The sequence below is a fragment of the Loa loa genome, assembly GCF_000183805.2.
Source record: "Loa loa unplaced genomic scaffold supercont3.33, whole genome shotgun sequence".
Taxonomy (NCBI): domain Eukaryota; kingdom Metazoa; phylum Nematoda; class Chromadorea; order Rhabditida; family Onchocercidae; genus Loa; species Loa loa.
Window position 1 is genome coordinate 36,389 of NW_018108213.1, and position 12,834 is coordinate 49,222.

General features: G+C 33.0%; 3 protein-coding genes across 3 annotated transcripts; 1 reads left to right on the top strand and 2 right to left on the bottom strand.

Moving 5' to 3' along the window:
• Positions 1-2,451: 2,451 nt before the first annotated feature.
• Positions 2,452-6,264, bottom strand: LOAG_04029 (cytochrome P450 family protein; the record flags this gene model as incomplete). Its single annotated transcript, XM_003139566.1, has 9 exons — positions 2,452-2,665; positions 2,957-3,162; positions 3,455-3,656; positions 3,985-4,100; positions 4,187-4,372; positions 4,530-4,780; positions 5,089-5,226; positions 5,753-5,927; positions 6,118-6,264. The coding sequence occupies 9 exons, from the start codon at positions 6,262-6,264 to the stop codon at positions 2,452-2,454; spliced, it is 1,635 nt and encodes a 544-aa protein (XP_003139614.1).
• Positions 6,265-8,907: 2,643 nt separating this feature from the next.
• On the bottom strand, positions 8,908-10,264 carry LOAG_04030 (hypothetical protein; the record flags this gene model as incomplete). Its single annotated transcript, XM_003139567.1, has 3 exons — positions 8,908-9,057; positions 9,809-9,904; positions 10,160-10,264. The coding sequence occupies 3 exons, from the start codon at positions 10,262-10,264 to the stop codon at positions 8,908-8,910; spliced, it is 351 nt and encodes a 116-aa protein (XP_003139615.1).
• A 379-nt stretch (positions 10,265-10,643) lies between these two features.
• Positions 10,644-12,576, top strand: LOAG_04031 (hypothetical protein; the record flags this gene model as incomplete). Its single annotated transcript, XM_003139568.2, has 4 exons — positions 10,644-10,852; positions 11,518-11,607; positions 11,788-11,922; positions 12,379-12,576. The coding sequence occupies exons 1-4, from the start codon at positions 10,658-10,660 to the stop codon at positions 12,574-12,576; spliced, it is 618 nt and encodes a 205-aa protein (XP_003139616.1). The 5' UTR covers positions 10,644-10,657.
• Positions 12,577-12,834: the final 258 nt, after the last annotated feature.

Sequence of the window (12,834 nt, forward strand, 5' to 3'; positions counted from 1 at the left end):
CTTTGTGCTTCGAGTATTACGTGATTTCGGAGTTGGTAGGATACTGATAGAACAGCAAATCAGTTGAACGCTCATCAGTTCGTTTATCACGCAGTATGAATATCTAACTTAAAAAGAATCAATTTTACAAGCAGCAGTGGGTCAGAAATTTACAACAATGAAGTAATACAAAAATATATATTATTTATAATAACAAAGTTTACTCTTTACGACAACGATTACAAATGTACGCAATACACGAGCTAAGTTCGCATAATAGTATGAGTTTACTTAAGAAAACAATACACTGATTTTTAGAATTTATGACATTGTTAAATTCAACAGTGATGATCTACTTTATGTTACGTTAGATGTGTCATGAGCAAATAAATTACTCACAACTTAGAAAAATTCGTGAAAACATTCAGGAAGATGGCCACTGACACTATATCACTAAACCGGAACTATCACACATTCCGTGACACTGGACTGTCACAGTTTTTCCAACTTATTTCCAAATTCGACCTAATTCACAATAACCAACCACAGCAATGATCAGGAAAACTTTGAATGTTACTGGGTAAAGTATGCATCAAATTACTCAATCAGCGAAAAATTTGGTAACAGTCACGAGAATGACGTACCTTCGAATACATTTGGGCACGTGGCCAGAGAACGATCAGTGCATGACTGGACTGAATCATATAGACAATAGTAAAGTGTACATGACAAATGAAGTTTCTCAAGGAAGAAATCATAAAAATAGAGATCTATAACTTTATGCTTATATCGATCGCTGGATTGCGCAATTTGTTCATCACTGAATTGCACATGCATTTACATGCAACACACCTTCGCCACATATGTAAATTCAGTACCTAAATTTTTCTTTTGGATTTGCTTGGAAATTTGATTGAAAGAGAACATAAATGACTTTACAGTTTTATAGATACCACATATATCGTTAATTAATTTTAAACATTTGAGTATTACGCTTTTTCAGTTCTCCGTATTTTCTTTCTCAAAGATAGAATTGAAGAATGAGGCAAAAAATTTCCCCTCCTTTCTGTTTTCTCATACTTCATGTTAGGATTAACAGTCTTTAGTAGGTAGTTGAATAGATTTAACTAGGGTTAATTTAAAGATATGCACAAGTTTATTACGAATATTCTTAAAGTTAAAGTGAGAAAGAAATATTTTCAAAAAGGAAAGCAGGAGGAACCTCGTTATTTGGTATTTACAGTAACTATAAAAAGGAAACAGTCCATCCAAGATATGTTGACATAAAACTGCCTCTCATCAAAATAAGGCAAGAGATTGGACAGGTATCAGATAGTTGACAGAGTTGACAAGTTATATAAAAGTTATATAAACTGCTCTAGTATAAAGTTATATAAAAAATTATATAAAACTGCTCTTATTATATAAAACTAATTATTATTATATAGAACTATTATTATTATTATAATATAAAACTAAAGTTATATAAAACTGCTCTAGTATGACTACTGAGCCTATTTCACAACTGCATCGCAATTATAGTACTTAAAGCTGGCAACAATCCATTTTTGCGAACTAACCCAGCCAGCTATTGACAGTATCATTTTGGCTGCTTGAAACTTCCTGACGACAGGTTTAAGGTATTTAGATAAACTTCACTGAATATTGAAGAACTATAGTAAGTTGAGAGTAATTAAAGCTGATCCTTTTTAACTAGCAAGAAATCGTTGAAAAGTCCACCGCCACTCATTTTACATCATTTGACGCTTGAAGAGGATTGGGAAATGAAGAAGCCATTGTCATTTTTCCTCTTTCAGATATTATTTTATTACTTAAATTTCCTTTAATGGACATTTGAGCACTCTTTCTAAATTAGAGTTGTAAATTTCACTGTAGAATCAAGTACGAAGAAATAATTTTCATCTGAAAAGCACACACTTTTTCGTTGTGTTTGAGAAATGAAGAATAGCGATAACGTTCTGAGAGGAGAAGAATGTAGTTCTGTTTCTCTAGTACTCCTCGTGAAAAGATTAGTTCTGACCAAAGTATATCATCTTTTCGGCTCAGTATGATAAGTTCATGCAACATTCAATAGTTACAACTTCAAAAACAACTTTATGCATAACACAAGACTGTGCAACTACACAACAGAGATGCAAGAGTAGAACAAACAGATTTAATTATTTGTCAAGTAAATAAACTGCTGATTAAGGCTACAATAATTTGTGAAATTTTACAAATCAGCTCATTCTAGTTGTCTTATTCCTTTTAACAATTCAACTTAATCATTTTATGGCGGCTGAAACAGTGAAATTTTTTGGAAGTTTGACTTGTCATTATAGGAATGAATTTAATATAAATAGGTAAATTTCTTGAAATAATTTGGAATATACTTTGTTTTTTTGATTCTAACAGAGTTCTGTTTTGAAACCTTATTAATTTTTATTCCCTTGAATAAACTAATATCAACAACTAAACTATCCTTCTCTCCACAAGACATTTGTATGGAGGTGGCGAAGTTGTCAGACCGAAGAGTCGTTTTGTTGAGGGATTAGGTTTGTTTGGCACGGTCCGGAAACGAAAATGTCGCATCAAGTTGGCATAAATAAGGAATAGTTCGGCTTTCGCTAATGATTCACCCAGGCATTGTCGTTTACCGATGGAAAATGGAAAAAACGCATCATATCTAAATATTAATAAAATATTTAGTCATCAAATTAAGTGAGTAAACAATTAACCATTTCATGCAGACTTCATTTTTCAAAGTTCTTTGACATTTATAACATCCATTAGCGAATGCTTCAATAACATCCTCAACTATTCTGGTACATCAAATATCTTACATTATTACTGCCAAAAGTGTTCTTCGTATGTTATTGAACTTCAATATATAATTATTTCGCAAAATCGATTATAAGAGTCAAAAAACTAAATAAGTGCTCCAATCTTCTAAGTTTTTGATGGGAATAGACATTACTTTTTAAGGGTGAATCCATCATCTTCCAGAAAACGTTCCGGACGAAACTCTTTAGGTTTTTCAAAATTTGTGGGGTCATTCATTGCTATGGAAATTTGTGGGATACAAAGTGTTCCAGCTGGATAATAATATTTCCCCATGACAAAGTCTTCCGCCACGGTTCGCAATAAATTGATGGGCAAAATATTAGCGAAACGCTGGATTTCCTGCAGAGAAAAGTATGCAGAAGAAGAGTTCAATAGTTCCTCCTAATGACTTGACGCAGCTTTGATGGGTACGTTAATGTTTCAGTTATATCGAAATAAAAGCTGTCTTGCTCGTTAATTAAACAACTTCTTTGCCTTCTTACTACGTTTATTTTTTTTGTCACACAATCACACCCCTTTAGCTGGAACTCTTTTTACAAATATTTTATACTTTCCACCATCTCAAATTATGCAAACGTATTACGGTATGGCTAACAGAATGGTTGCAAAGAGGAGCAGAAAAAAAATTTACATGAATGGTAGCCATTGTATATGAACATTTTGGTTTATCAGCAAGAGTAATCCTACTTCCAATGTCATCCAATTCATTTTGAACTTTTGTTTGCACCTCAGGATGAATTACTGAAAGAAGGAATCCCCATTTTAATGTTGTCACTGTTGTTTCCATTCCAGCAAAAAACAGATCCAATAATAGCATCGTTAACTGCCATTCGCTGCAATTAAGAAATGCAAACAGCTCAGTTTCCAGGTTATAAATGAACAAAGACGTTTCAAAAGTTTACAACTAAGCAGTTCATGCGAACTAATTTACGACAATAAACACGGTGAACAAATTAGTAGTAAGTAAACAAATCAAATCAGTGAAACAAATCAGTAATGTTTAAAATGTGTTTAAAATAATTTGCTTTATGGGGTCAATTTCAACGCTTTTAGAAGCAAATTTAAACAGTGGTAGGAAGAAGAGTGGAATTATTTGGAGAAAAGCATTACTCAGTTGAATGTTCATATTTTTAAAAGAAGCCTAAATATTAAATTCAATACCTGAAATATTCATTCGGCTCACCGACTTTTTTTCTACGATTCATTTCTGAGAGATATGCGTATGTAAAATCTGTGATTTCTGGAGATTCTTCGCAGTTGAATGCTTTCATGTGTATCTGAATCATTAAATGAATATTAACTGATCATGTAAAACTGGTGAAAACTAGCAAAAGATGCAATAAGCAATATCAATTAATTACACCTGCACTTCTCTGGAAAGGAATTTCCATAGTTTATCTCGAAGACCCTTGAATTGTTTCCATTTATAATTTACGAATGGTATCCTTGTAGTTAACGGCAATGTTATATATAATCCCATCAGGGGATGCATTACCAGTCGAGATTGGGAATCTAGTAACGAATGCAAAAAACTGAATTCCACACTTCCCTGATAAAATATCTTTAGTTAGTTTAGATCTAATTATTGGGGCTGAATAAAATTGATCATTTCGCATTTAGCATATATTCAACATCAAATCTGCAGCAATACTTTATACTTCATTACCTGCAGAAAAAGATGAGCAAATAATAGAGTGCTTTATTACCTGTGGAAAACGATAACCAAACAATATATTATTGATGATATTGCCCACACAAACGGCATGCATTGCACATATATCCATCTCTTGTCCGGTACATTTCGGTTCTAGATAATCGATGAAAAACTCAACTTCCTTCATGATTTGCTGTTCTATCAGTATCCTACCAACTCCGAAATCACGTAATACTCGAAGCACAAAGCGTCGTTGCTGTTTCCATTTATTACCGTCAATTTGAATTATACCATTTGCGCCACCTATACTTGTTGATCGAAACAAAACATCGTGCATGATGTAAATAAAACTGGGTGAGTGATGAATAAATTCAGAACATTTTGATGTTCTATTAAATTTAGTAACATAGACATGAGGGAAAGGGAGCATAGGAAGCCGAATATAAATCTTGTGTACATTTCCGACAGTCTGTTCGATTATGCTCGGATTTACGTTCGGCTCCCAGATGAGAACTCAAAAAAAAAACTGCGTCGTAAAAAATTGCAAAAAATTAACAGATAAGATGAAACAGTGAAGTACAAAAGCTATAAACAGTTTTTTTTATGAGTACCCATAAAGAAGTCAGTTGCATAATTACGCCACCGATTACTGAATATCTCAGCATTACGTACAAAGTATTCGTGCATTGTCTCCACGTCCGTAACCATTACCAAAGGTATCGGTCCGATCCAAAATGTGACCAGGTTACCTAAATCGTAAAATGCTTCCTTTTGCAAGTAAATATTTTTCAACCAATTTATTTTACATAGACGACTCTCTCGGAAAATGCGTGTAATCACGTCACATTTATGTTGCATTGACATAATCAAAATTTTTCGAGAAGTAATGAGAAAAAACTACTGAAATGCAGGATAGCTATTCGAGAGAGAACAGATTGTAACCGAAGGTTCATCTGTCCACCACTTTTTCACTGTTTAGGATTTCCACCTGACAGTCAGATTGAGCAGCTCCGGCTGATGTATAATTGAGATTGTTTTGGATTACTTAAAACCTGATGTAATTTGCACGAATAATCGAATCATTTCCATCTTCTTAAGTAATTTGTTGACTTTTCCCTCATAAACAGTACATCTTTTCCGGTTCGTGGATAACGTGTAACTCGCAAAATGTAACAGTCAAATAATCACGTAACGGGAACCAAGTAATCATTGAAGCTCATTTAATTAAAAAAATTTTTTTTTCAAATACCTGAATAAAAATTTGAAAACCCTTACCGTACTTCCGCTTCCATGTAAGGAACATATCATCTATGGATTTATAAAACATGAAATGGAGAATATTGCCGAAAAATAGCCATGGAGCTGGCCCCGGTGGAAGAAATCGCCGTTTCCAACTTAAATCGTAAAAAATGTATATTGCGGCCAGTAATGCTAATGATGGTGGTATTGGCTGAAAAAAAGCGAACTGTTCATTCGTTTCAAAATATTCTGATTTAAAAATTAAAAAAAAAACTGTTAAAAAATAAAATTTTTTTGGAAATATTGTCATGTTAAAATTTTTAACATATCAAAGAGTATTATTCGCTTATGACATATATTTACTTGCTCACATTAATTTACATTAAAACTGATAAACGTACCAAAGGAACAAATGAAATCCATGTTTTCGACAGCAAAACTGAACAGATCGCTATTATCACTATTCCATATAACAAGACAAATTGAAAACTATACATCGTAGAATTAAAATCAGAACGTCGTCTAAACGTCGTTATTAATCGAATCATTTTCTGGTATCTTCTGGAAGAACTGCATTTGGAGGATTTAACGTTGATATCACATAATTATACCCAAAAGATCCTATCAACTGATTGTAGTAATCTGGAAAATCAAAACAAGGAAATAAGAAAGAGCAGGAGGAGAACAACAACAGCAACAGCAGCACGGTATTTGGATAGTCAATACGTCGTGACTTATTGGGGCAATCGAAGACAGCATCCTACTCTTCTTCTTTCTTCTGTAGGTAGGTATTCATCCCCTTGATCTTCGCTGTTTTGTATGGTCAGCGTTTTATATACCGCCCTTCAATATGTCATCCAAATAATCATCCGTATCAACCTGTCTGTGGCCAAAAATAAGGAGAAGTTACTTGACGACAACTGCACCACTAAATTCTACTTCTCTTCATATGATTACTTCTCACTTTCACTCATTTTACTAAGAAATATTGCGCATGAACTGAATGGAAGAAATTTCTTTTTTTTACTTATCAAACATAAGCTCTTTTTTTGGTCCTTTCTTGCGTATTGCTGTTGCCATTGTTTCGGGTTGTATTTCATCCTAATGAAAGCTAACGTGGAGTGAAATTGAATATAAACGATATGCCATACAAAAATTAATTTCTTAGAATAGAATAATAGCAAGGTTGAAAAAGTACATGAGTAAATACTTGGTAGAAAGTGGCGGAAGACAAATAAGAGAAAAGAAATACTACATAGTGATGCAGAATCATAGCAGATATATCGAGACTTTGATTTAAAATTCACTCAATTTCATCTGATAATAAATCCGATATGTGATCACTAGATCGAGCACAGTGCTAAATAACACAAGGGATATTTTCAGGAAAAAGTGAAAAAATGAAATTCTTGGAAGAATCATTTAGTTGCTTGAAAGAATGAAATGAAATTCAGGAAGAAGTAACGATAATAAACAGCGACTGAAAATATAGACAGATTGGGTTTACTGGTAGTTCATGCTCATGCGTGTTGATTACTAACTCCATTGTTATGGAATGTTTTATACAAAAGATGAATTTACAACTGGAAAATGAAGTGGCCAAAATATTTGATAATTTGTGGTCTTGATACTTATACACCTTGCAAATGATGAGAGACAAATCTGATCTGTTTTTTGGCTTTCAGTCCTGATTCATATTTTCAGCATTATATGTTAACATTTCTCATTGCAGTCTGCGAAAGTCGTCTAAAAAGCTTCCCTAAGTTTTATATCCTTACGTTCTCAATATTATTAATGGTACTTTCATCATTTCAAATCATTCAGTTTAATGAATAATTTCATTTTGTTGTTCCGTGCATGGTTATGAATTAAAATTTCTTCTTGCTGGATCTGAATCTGACCAACCATTCACACTTCACATTGTTGTTACGTCAGACTTCTATAAATCTGCTTTAAGTTCTTGTATCTTTCTTGATTCTCACCTTGTAAATAAATTTAAATCAGAAAAAAATTTATATTTCAAGCCGGCTTTTTTTATTATTTTTGTGGATTATCAAACAAAAACGATTGTCATTAGATGCAGTTTGCGAAGAGGTAATTTGTAGATTTCAACTAAAATAGAAGGACAATATTTTGTTAGAACGAAGCATAATTGTATGGCCTAACTCTCGGGACACCGCTGTCCTTCCTATAACTTGAAGAATATTGCTAGGTGAAAATTTTTGTCCGATCTTTTTTTGTAAAAAATGCTCAAACGATCTAGTGGCAAGAAAATTTTCAAGTTTACTTCCATGTGATCTGAATATGCATCGTAAAAAAAAGAAAAGAATCAAGTACACTTCCGTTCTAGTTAGTTGACAAATCTTGAGCTTTAAATAAAACTGCTGTAGTTGAACGGTCTTCTTCAACTCTTAACATAAATGTGCTTTGTACATTTATGTTCACTCACTGATGCTAACAATTGTTTGCAAAGCGGGATTTTAAAAAGTAAAATTGGAACAGAACGAGTTGATCTTTATACCAATTATATAATTGAGTGTGATTATGTGATAGTGATTCTTGTCTCCTTTGATGTCATTAATTTCTTAAATCACGGATACCAAGCATTATTACGTTTGAGTACTAATAAAAGTTGATTTATAGTTGGAATTCCCGGTATTTTTAATGCGGTATTAGTAAAAACATTGTTCCTTTAAATGTTCAATTCTGGTAATTAAGCAAATCTTGGCTGAAACGTGAAGTTGAAGATAATGAAAGAGATTGTATGATAATTTTGTTGATGTTCATCCCAGCAGAATAAAGATTTGCAGCTTGCTTTGCTTGCTACTGCCTGTTATATCAGCAACACTCTTCTATTAACTGAAATCCCTGGATCATGTTGATCATGTTGAATTATTTATTGTTTAAATATATTATTGTATTAGAAATATATTTTGGACTTGGACTTTATGACTTTCAGTTATTTTACTCAATGTCTTGTTCGAATTGGACTTTACGACTTTTAGTATTTTACTCAATATCCTATTCACACCATTATAAATTATGACTTACAGTGTGACTTAGTAGCACTCTAAATTATTTGACGAGATTTTAGCTTTAGAGGAAGATTTTAGCTTTATTTTAGCTTTAGAAAAATAAGAAAGAGATGAAGCTGAGTTATGTCGATGAACAGGTCTCATTTCGGAACCGTTTTATCGCGCCTGTTTCTCAAAATATTCCATGAATCCGTTTCTTCCGAGTATTTTGCCTTGATGGAACAAACGAATAGGAAATGGTAATCGCATAGTCGTGCATGTCAGCATCACACGAGTGCGTTGTTGGAAATCTATTTTACGTAACTCCTGGATTTAGTATCTTACTTTTGATGTGTAAAAATGCAAAAATTGATCGAATTGTTTCTTTCCTTCATAATTCTTAGCAGCGATTTATTCTCTGGTAGAAAACGGATTGCGGAAAAGTTTTGGTTTAATTCTAATTTTAAAATGATACGATGTTAAAAATTCACTGCTAGATTACTCCTCCCTTTCCTTGAGCAATTAAAAACGTTCAAAGTTTCATGATATTAAAAACAAGGTTTTCTCTGCTGGCTCATAAATAGCATTCGGACATGTAATGGGATAGAGTGCCCCAGATGATACCATCAAAGAAAGAAAGTTCTGTTATAGGAATTTCGTTAAATTCTTTTAGCAAATTTTGATAAATATCCGTTGACATTAGAAACATTTAGCAACTACAAAAACATCCCAATTCTCTCATCAACGAGTTTTCCCGATTTCATGCATTTACAAACCCTCTTTCTTACGATTTTTGTTGTATAAGCAACAAAGATGTAAAACAAAAAATAGATTTATTATTTGTGATTTGTTATAAATTATTTCAATACAGCGATAACATTGTAACTAATATGTATGAAAACTGAGCATTTTCGTCTCGTTTTGTATCGTAATAATATATTAATATATACTTTATTCGCGCACATATATATGTCACCTTGATTTGTTTTGAATTGGATTATACCGACCAATGAAGCGAAGGTACAAATTTACAAAAGCTACAAATTTCTAAATGATTAAATAATTAAATGTTTTTAACTATTTGTCGCACATGTTTGGACTTCTGACTGTTGAAGACAATAAGTGGTATTCCTCCGTCAATCTGGGACAGTGTTGCTGATAATGTAGGGCATCTCTGAACAATATCCGTCGGATTCTTATATTTGTGGATTAAATTACGGATATTGTTTCACCAGCACTTGTTGTGTTTGCTTGCAACTTATAATTCGAAATTACTTAGTTTCTGAGTTTAATTTGTTGAAAAAGAATTATTTTTTAGAATTAATTTTTTTAATCGATTAGTTAGTCTTTCGAGATTGGAGATCGAAATTAATTTCTCTTTCAAGTTATTGTTTTAAATTGCCTGATGGCATCAGTTGCGGAATATTACTTCTCGGCAGTGCAATTTGTCGGAGTAATGACTTCCTCCGTCGCCAATTTGGCAAAATAAATTGCAGTAATAACATCTCCTTTGCCACACTACTTTGTCAACCATCTATTGATGACTCTCGTAGAATATGTTCTCCAAAATGGGTTATCTGCTCGTATAGTCGTTTCATTCATTTATGTTCATTATTCATTCTACTGTTTCTTAATTTTTTCGGCTACTTTTATATGTTTCTCTTAATTTATTTCTGCAAAGCTTAAAATGAAAACTTCAATAACGGTAATTTCATTACATAGTGTGTGAGACTTTTTGGTAGAGTAGACTTGAAATTTCATATAATTTCAAGAAATAAGTTTGGTACAATGGAAAGGCTCCCACTCAATAATATAATCTCTGTGTCGATTTAAATTACTATTCATCGAATATTTTCTGAAAAAAAAAAAAAACTTGATATTAAAAAAATCCAATGTCAGTTTATGACTAGATTTTCCAGACAATGCGATGGACCGAAATGTTGTTGGGAACAATCAAAAAATCCTCTCTTCTCCATTCACATGTTACTCAACAATGAGTCGCCCAAGCAGTAAATGTTTGCCGAAATCTGGATCATCAGATAAAGAAGTTTCGCAGATCCATGACAGTGCTAACGTTGAAAAGGAGCATTTGGCATCCATATGCATACATCTTTGCGATCAAGTTAGCATTTCTTTGATAGAAGAAAGAATTAAAGTTTAAATGTAATATCAATGTTTTTGCACGTGCATCACCAAATTGTAACGTGGATATAGGGAATGACGTACTGTCGTCTGTATCAATTTCAGTATGACATTATATCGGCATGCTTCGTTAAACAGAATATTGTTATGTGGACTAAAATTATTCATTGCGGTTGACTTTTGATCATTAATTTTTATAGTCCAGTTTCTAATTAAAGAACATATCGTCTGCAACAAATATTTGCTGTGAGACTCTGAAAAATAACCGAAGTTAAGGGAAAGTAATTAAAAAGAGAAAAGATGAAAAATGAAGACAAACGACAGAAATAAAATATAACTTCATTCAGAAACGTCTTCATACCTGAACGGAGGCGACTATACTACGGGTAGTACTGGCTTATATCCCTCCTCTTAATCTTTTCCTTTTATTATTTATTTGATTTTCCTTCTTTTTCTGTAGGAAAAACGCCTCATTGAGTCTTAACTCCTTAACTAAAACCAAGATTGGAGCAATGCAATTATAAAACGCCAACCCAAAGCGTCTATCAGGCATGCTATTATTGCTACAGTAATAATAATCTAACGACAGGATTTAAACTTATTTTTGCAATATTCACTTTTTGTGTGCAGTTGGAGCAATTGCAGCTAAGAACCATTATTAATCTGCTCATGGACTTTGCTGCGGATGTTTGTGTTGAATCAACAAATGCGCGTAGTTTGCTTTGTGAATTAGAGGTTATTATCCTTATTCTCAATTACAGTTTTTAATCTTTTTTAAAGGATTCATCTTAATTTATGAAAAGTCTTGAAATCTATGGAATATAGCTTTATAAAGAAAATACCTGCAGAGATTGAGATGAAGGAAAGATGAGTATACAATGCAATGAATAGTGCAATGCAACCACTGTATTTCAGGACAAGGTATTGCCGTTTTTGGTAAACTTGGATATCGAAATGACCGCATCAGAGAAACTTATCCGAACAAACATTGATACAGCAAGGATTAGTGAAACGAAAGTGGACTGGCTGCTGAAATTCAATAAGTGCAAGGTTTCTCCTAGCTTAAATACTATGAGTTTGGCAGCAGATAGTGATGAAGATCAAAAGCTGTAGGTGGTAATAGGACAGAGAAGGATGACAGCTGACCAGTTACGTTTCCCTCGAATATGTAAGTGAATTAAGTAAGTTTGACAGAACATATTGTGAAATGAGTGATGAAAAGTTGAAAAAGCTCGTGAAGAGAAGAATGGCTGTAATAAACGCTTCTAAAATTCCACTTAGATATTATGGAGTCATTATATGCATGAGTTGCTCGAATTAAGATTTCCTATTTTTACTTTTCGGATTGACTTAGTCTGAAATTTTGAAATCAGAGCTATTCAAAATAAAATAATTCTGAATTGCAATCCTACAAAACCAATGAGTAACCGAACAAAGAAAAGATTGAATCTTGAAAATATCCTGCTCCATATGAGGCATTCAGTTGGTTACTTCCATTTGTTTGAGCTGGAAATGCGCGAAATGCTGGTCACCCTTTCTGACGTGGTGTACGAAGATCTGGAACGGGTACTATCGCTGAGGTGTCGAGGTTGCTGTGGTATAAACTTCAAGCAAGATTTGATGATCTGTTTACGTCAAATGAAGAAGAGCACTGATAAATTGCAGAAACAAATCAAATTGGAACAAACAATACTGACCTATTAATCCGTAATATATATCTCGTTCTTCTAATTTGGTATATTTTCGCTTGTGAAACATTAAAACTTGCATATTGAAAGAATAAAAACTCTCGGGAAAGAATGCTGTCCTTATCTATTTGAAATCTTTTGCAAGAAACGACAGCCCTTGATCTGCATTTAATTCACCATCCAAAACACAATTACACCCAGCATTCTGATTAAAATATGTCGCGATAATCAACTCAATTAACGCCATTAACAAACCACTTGCTGACACAGCAAA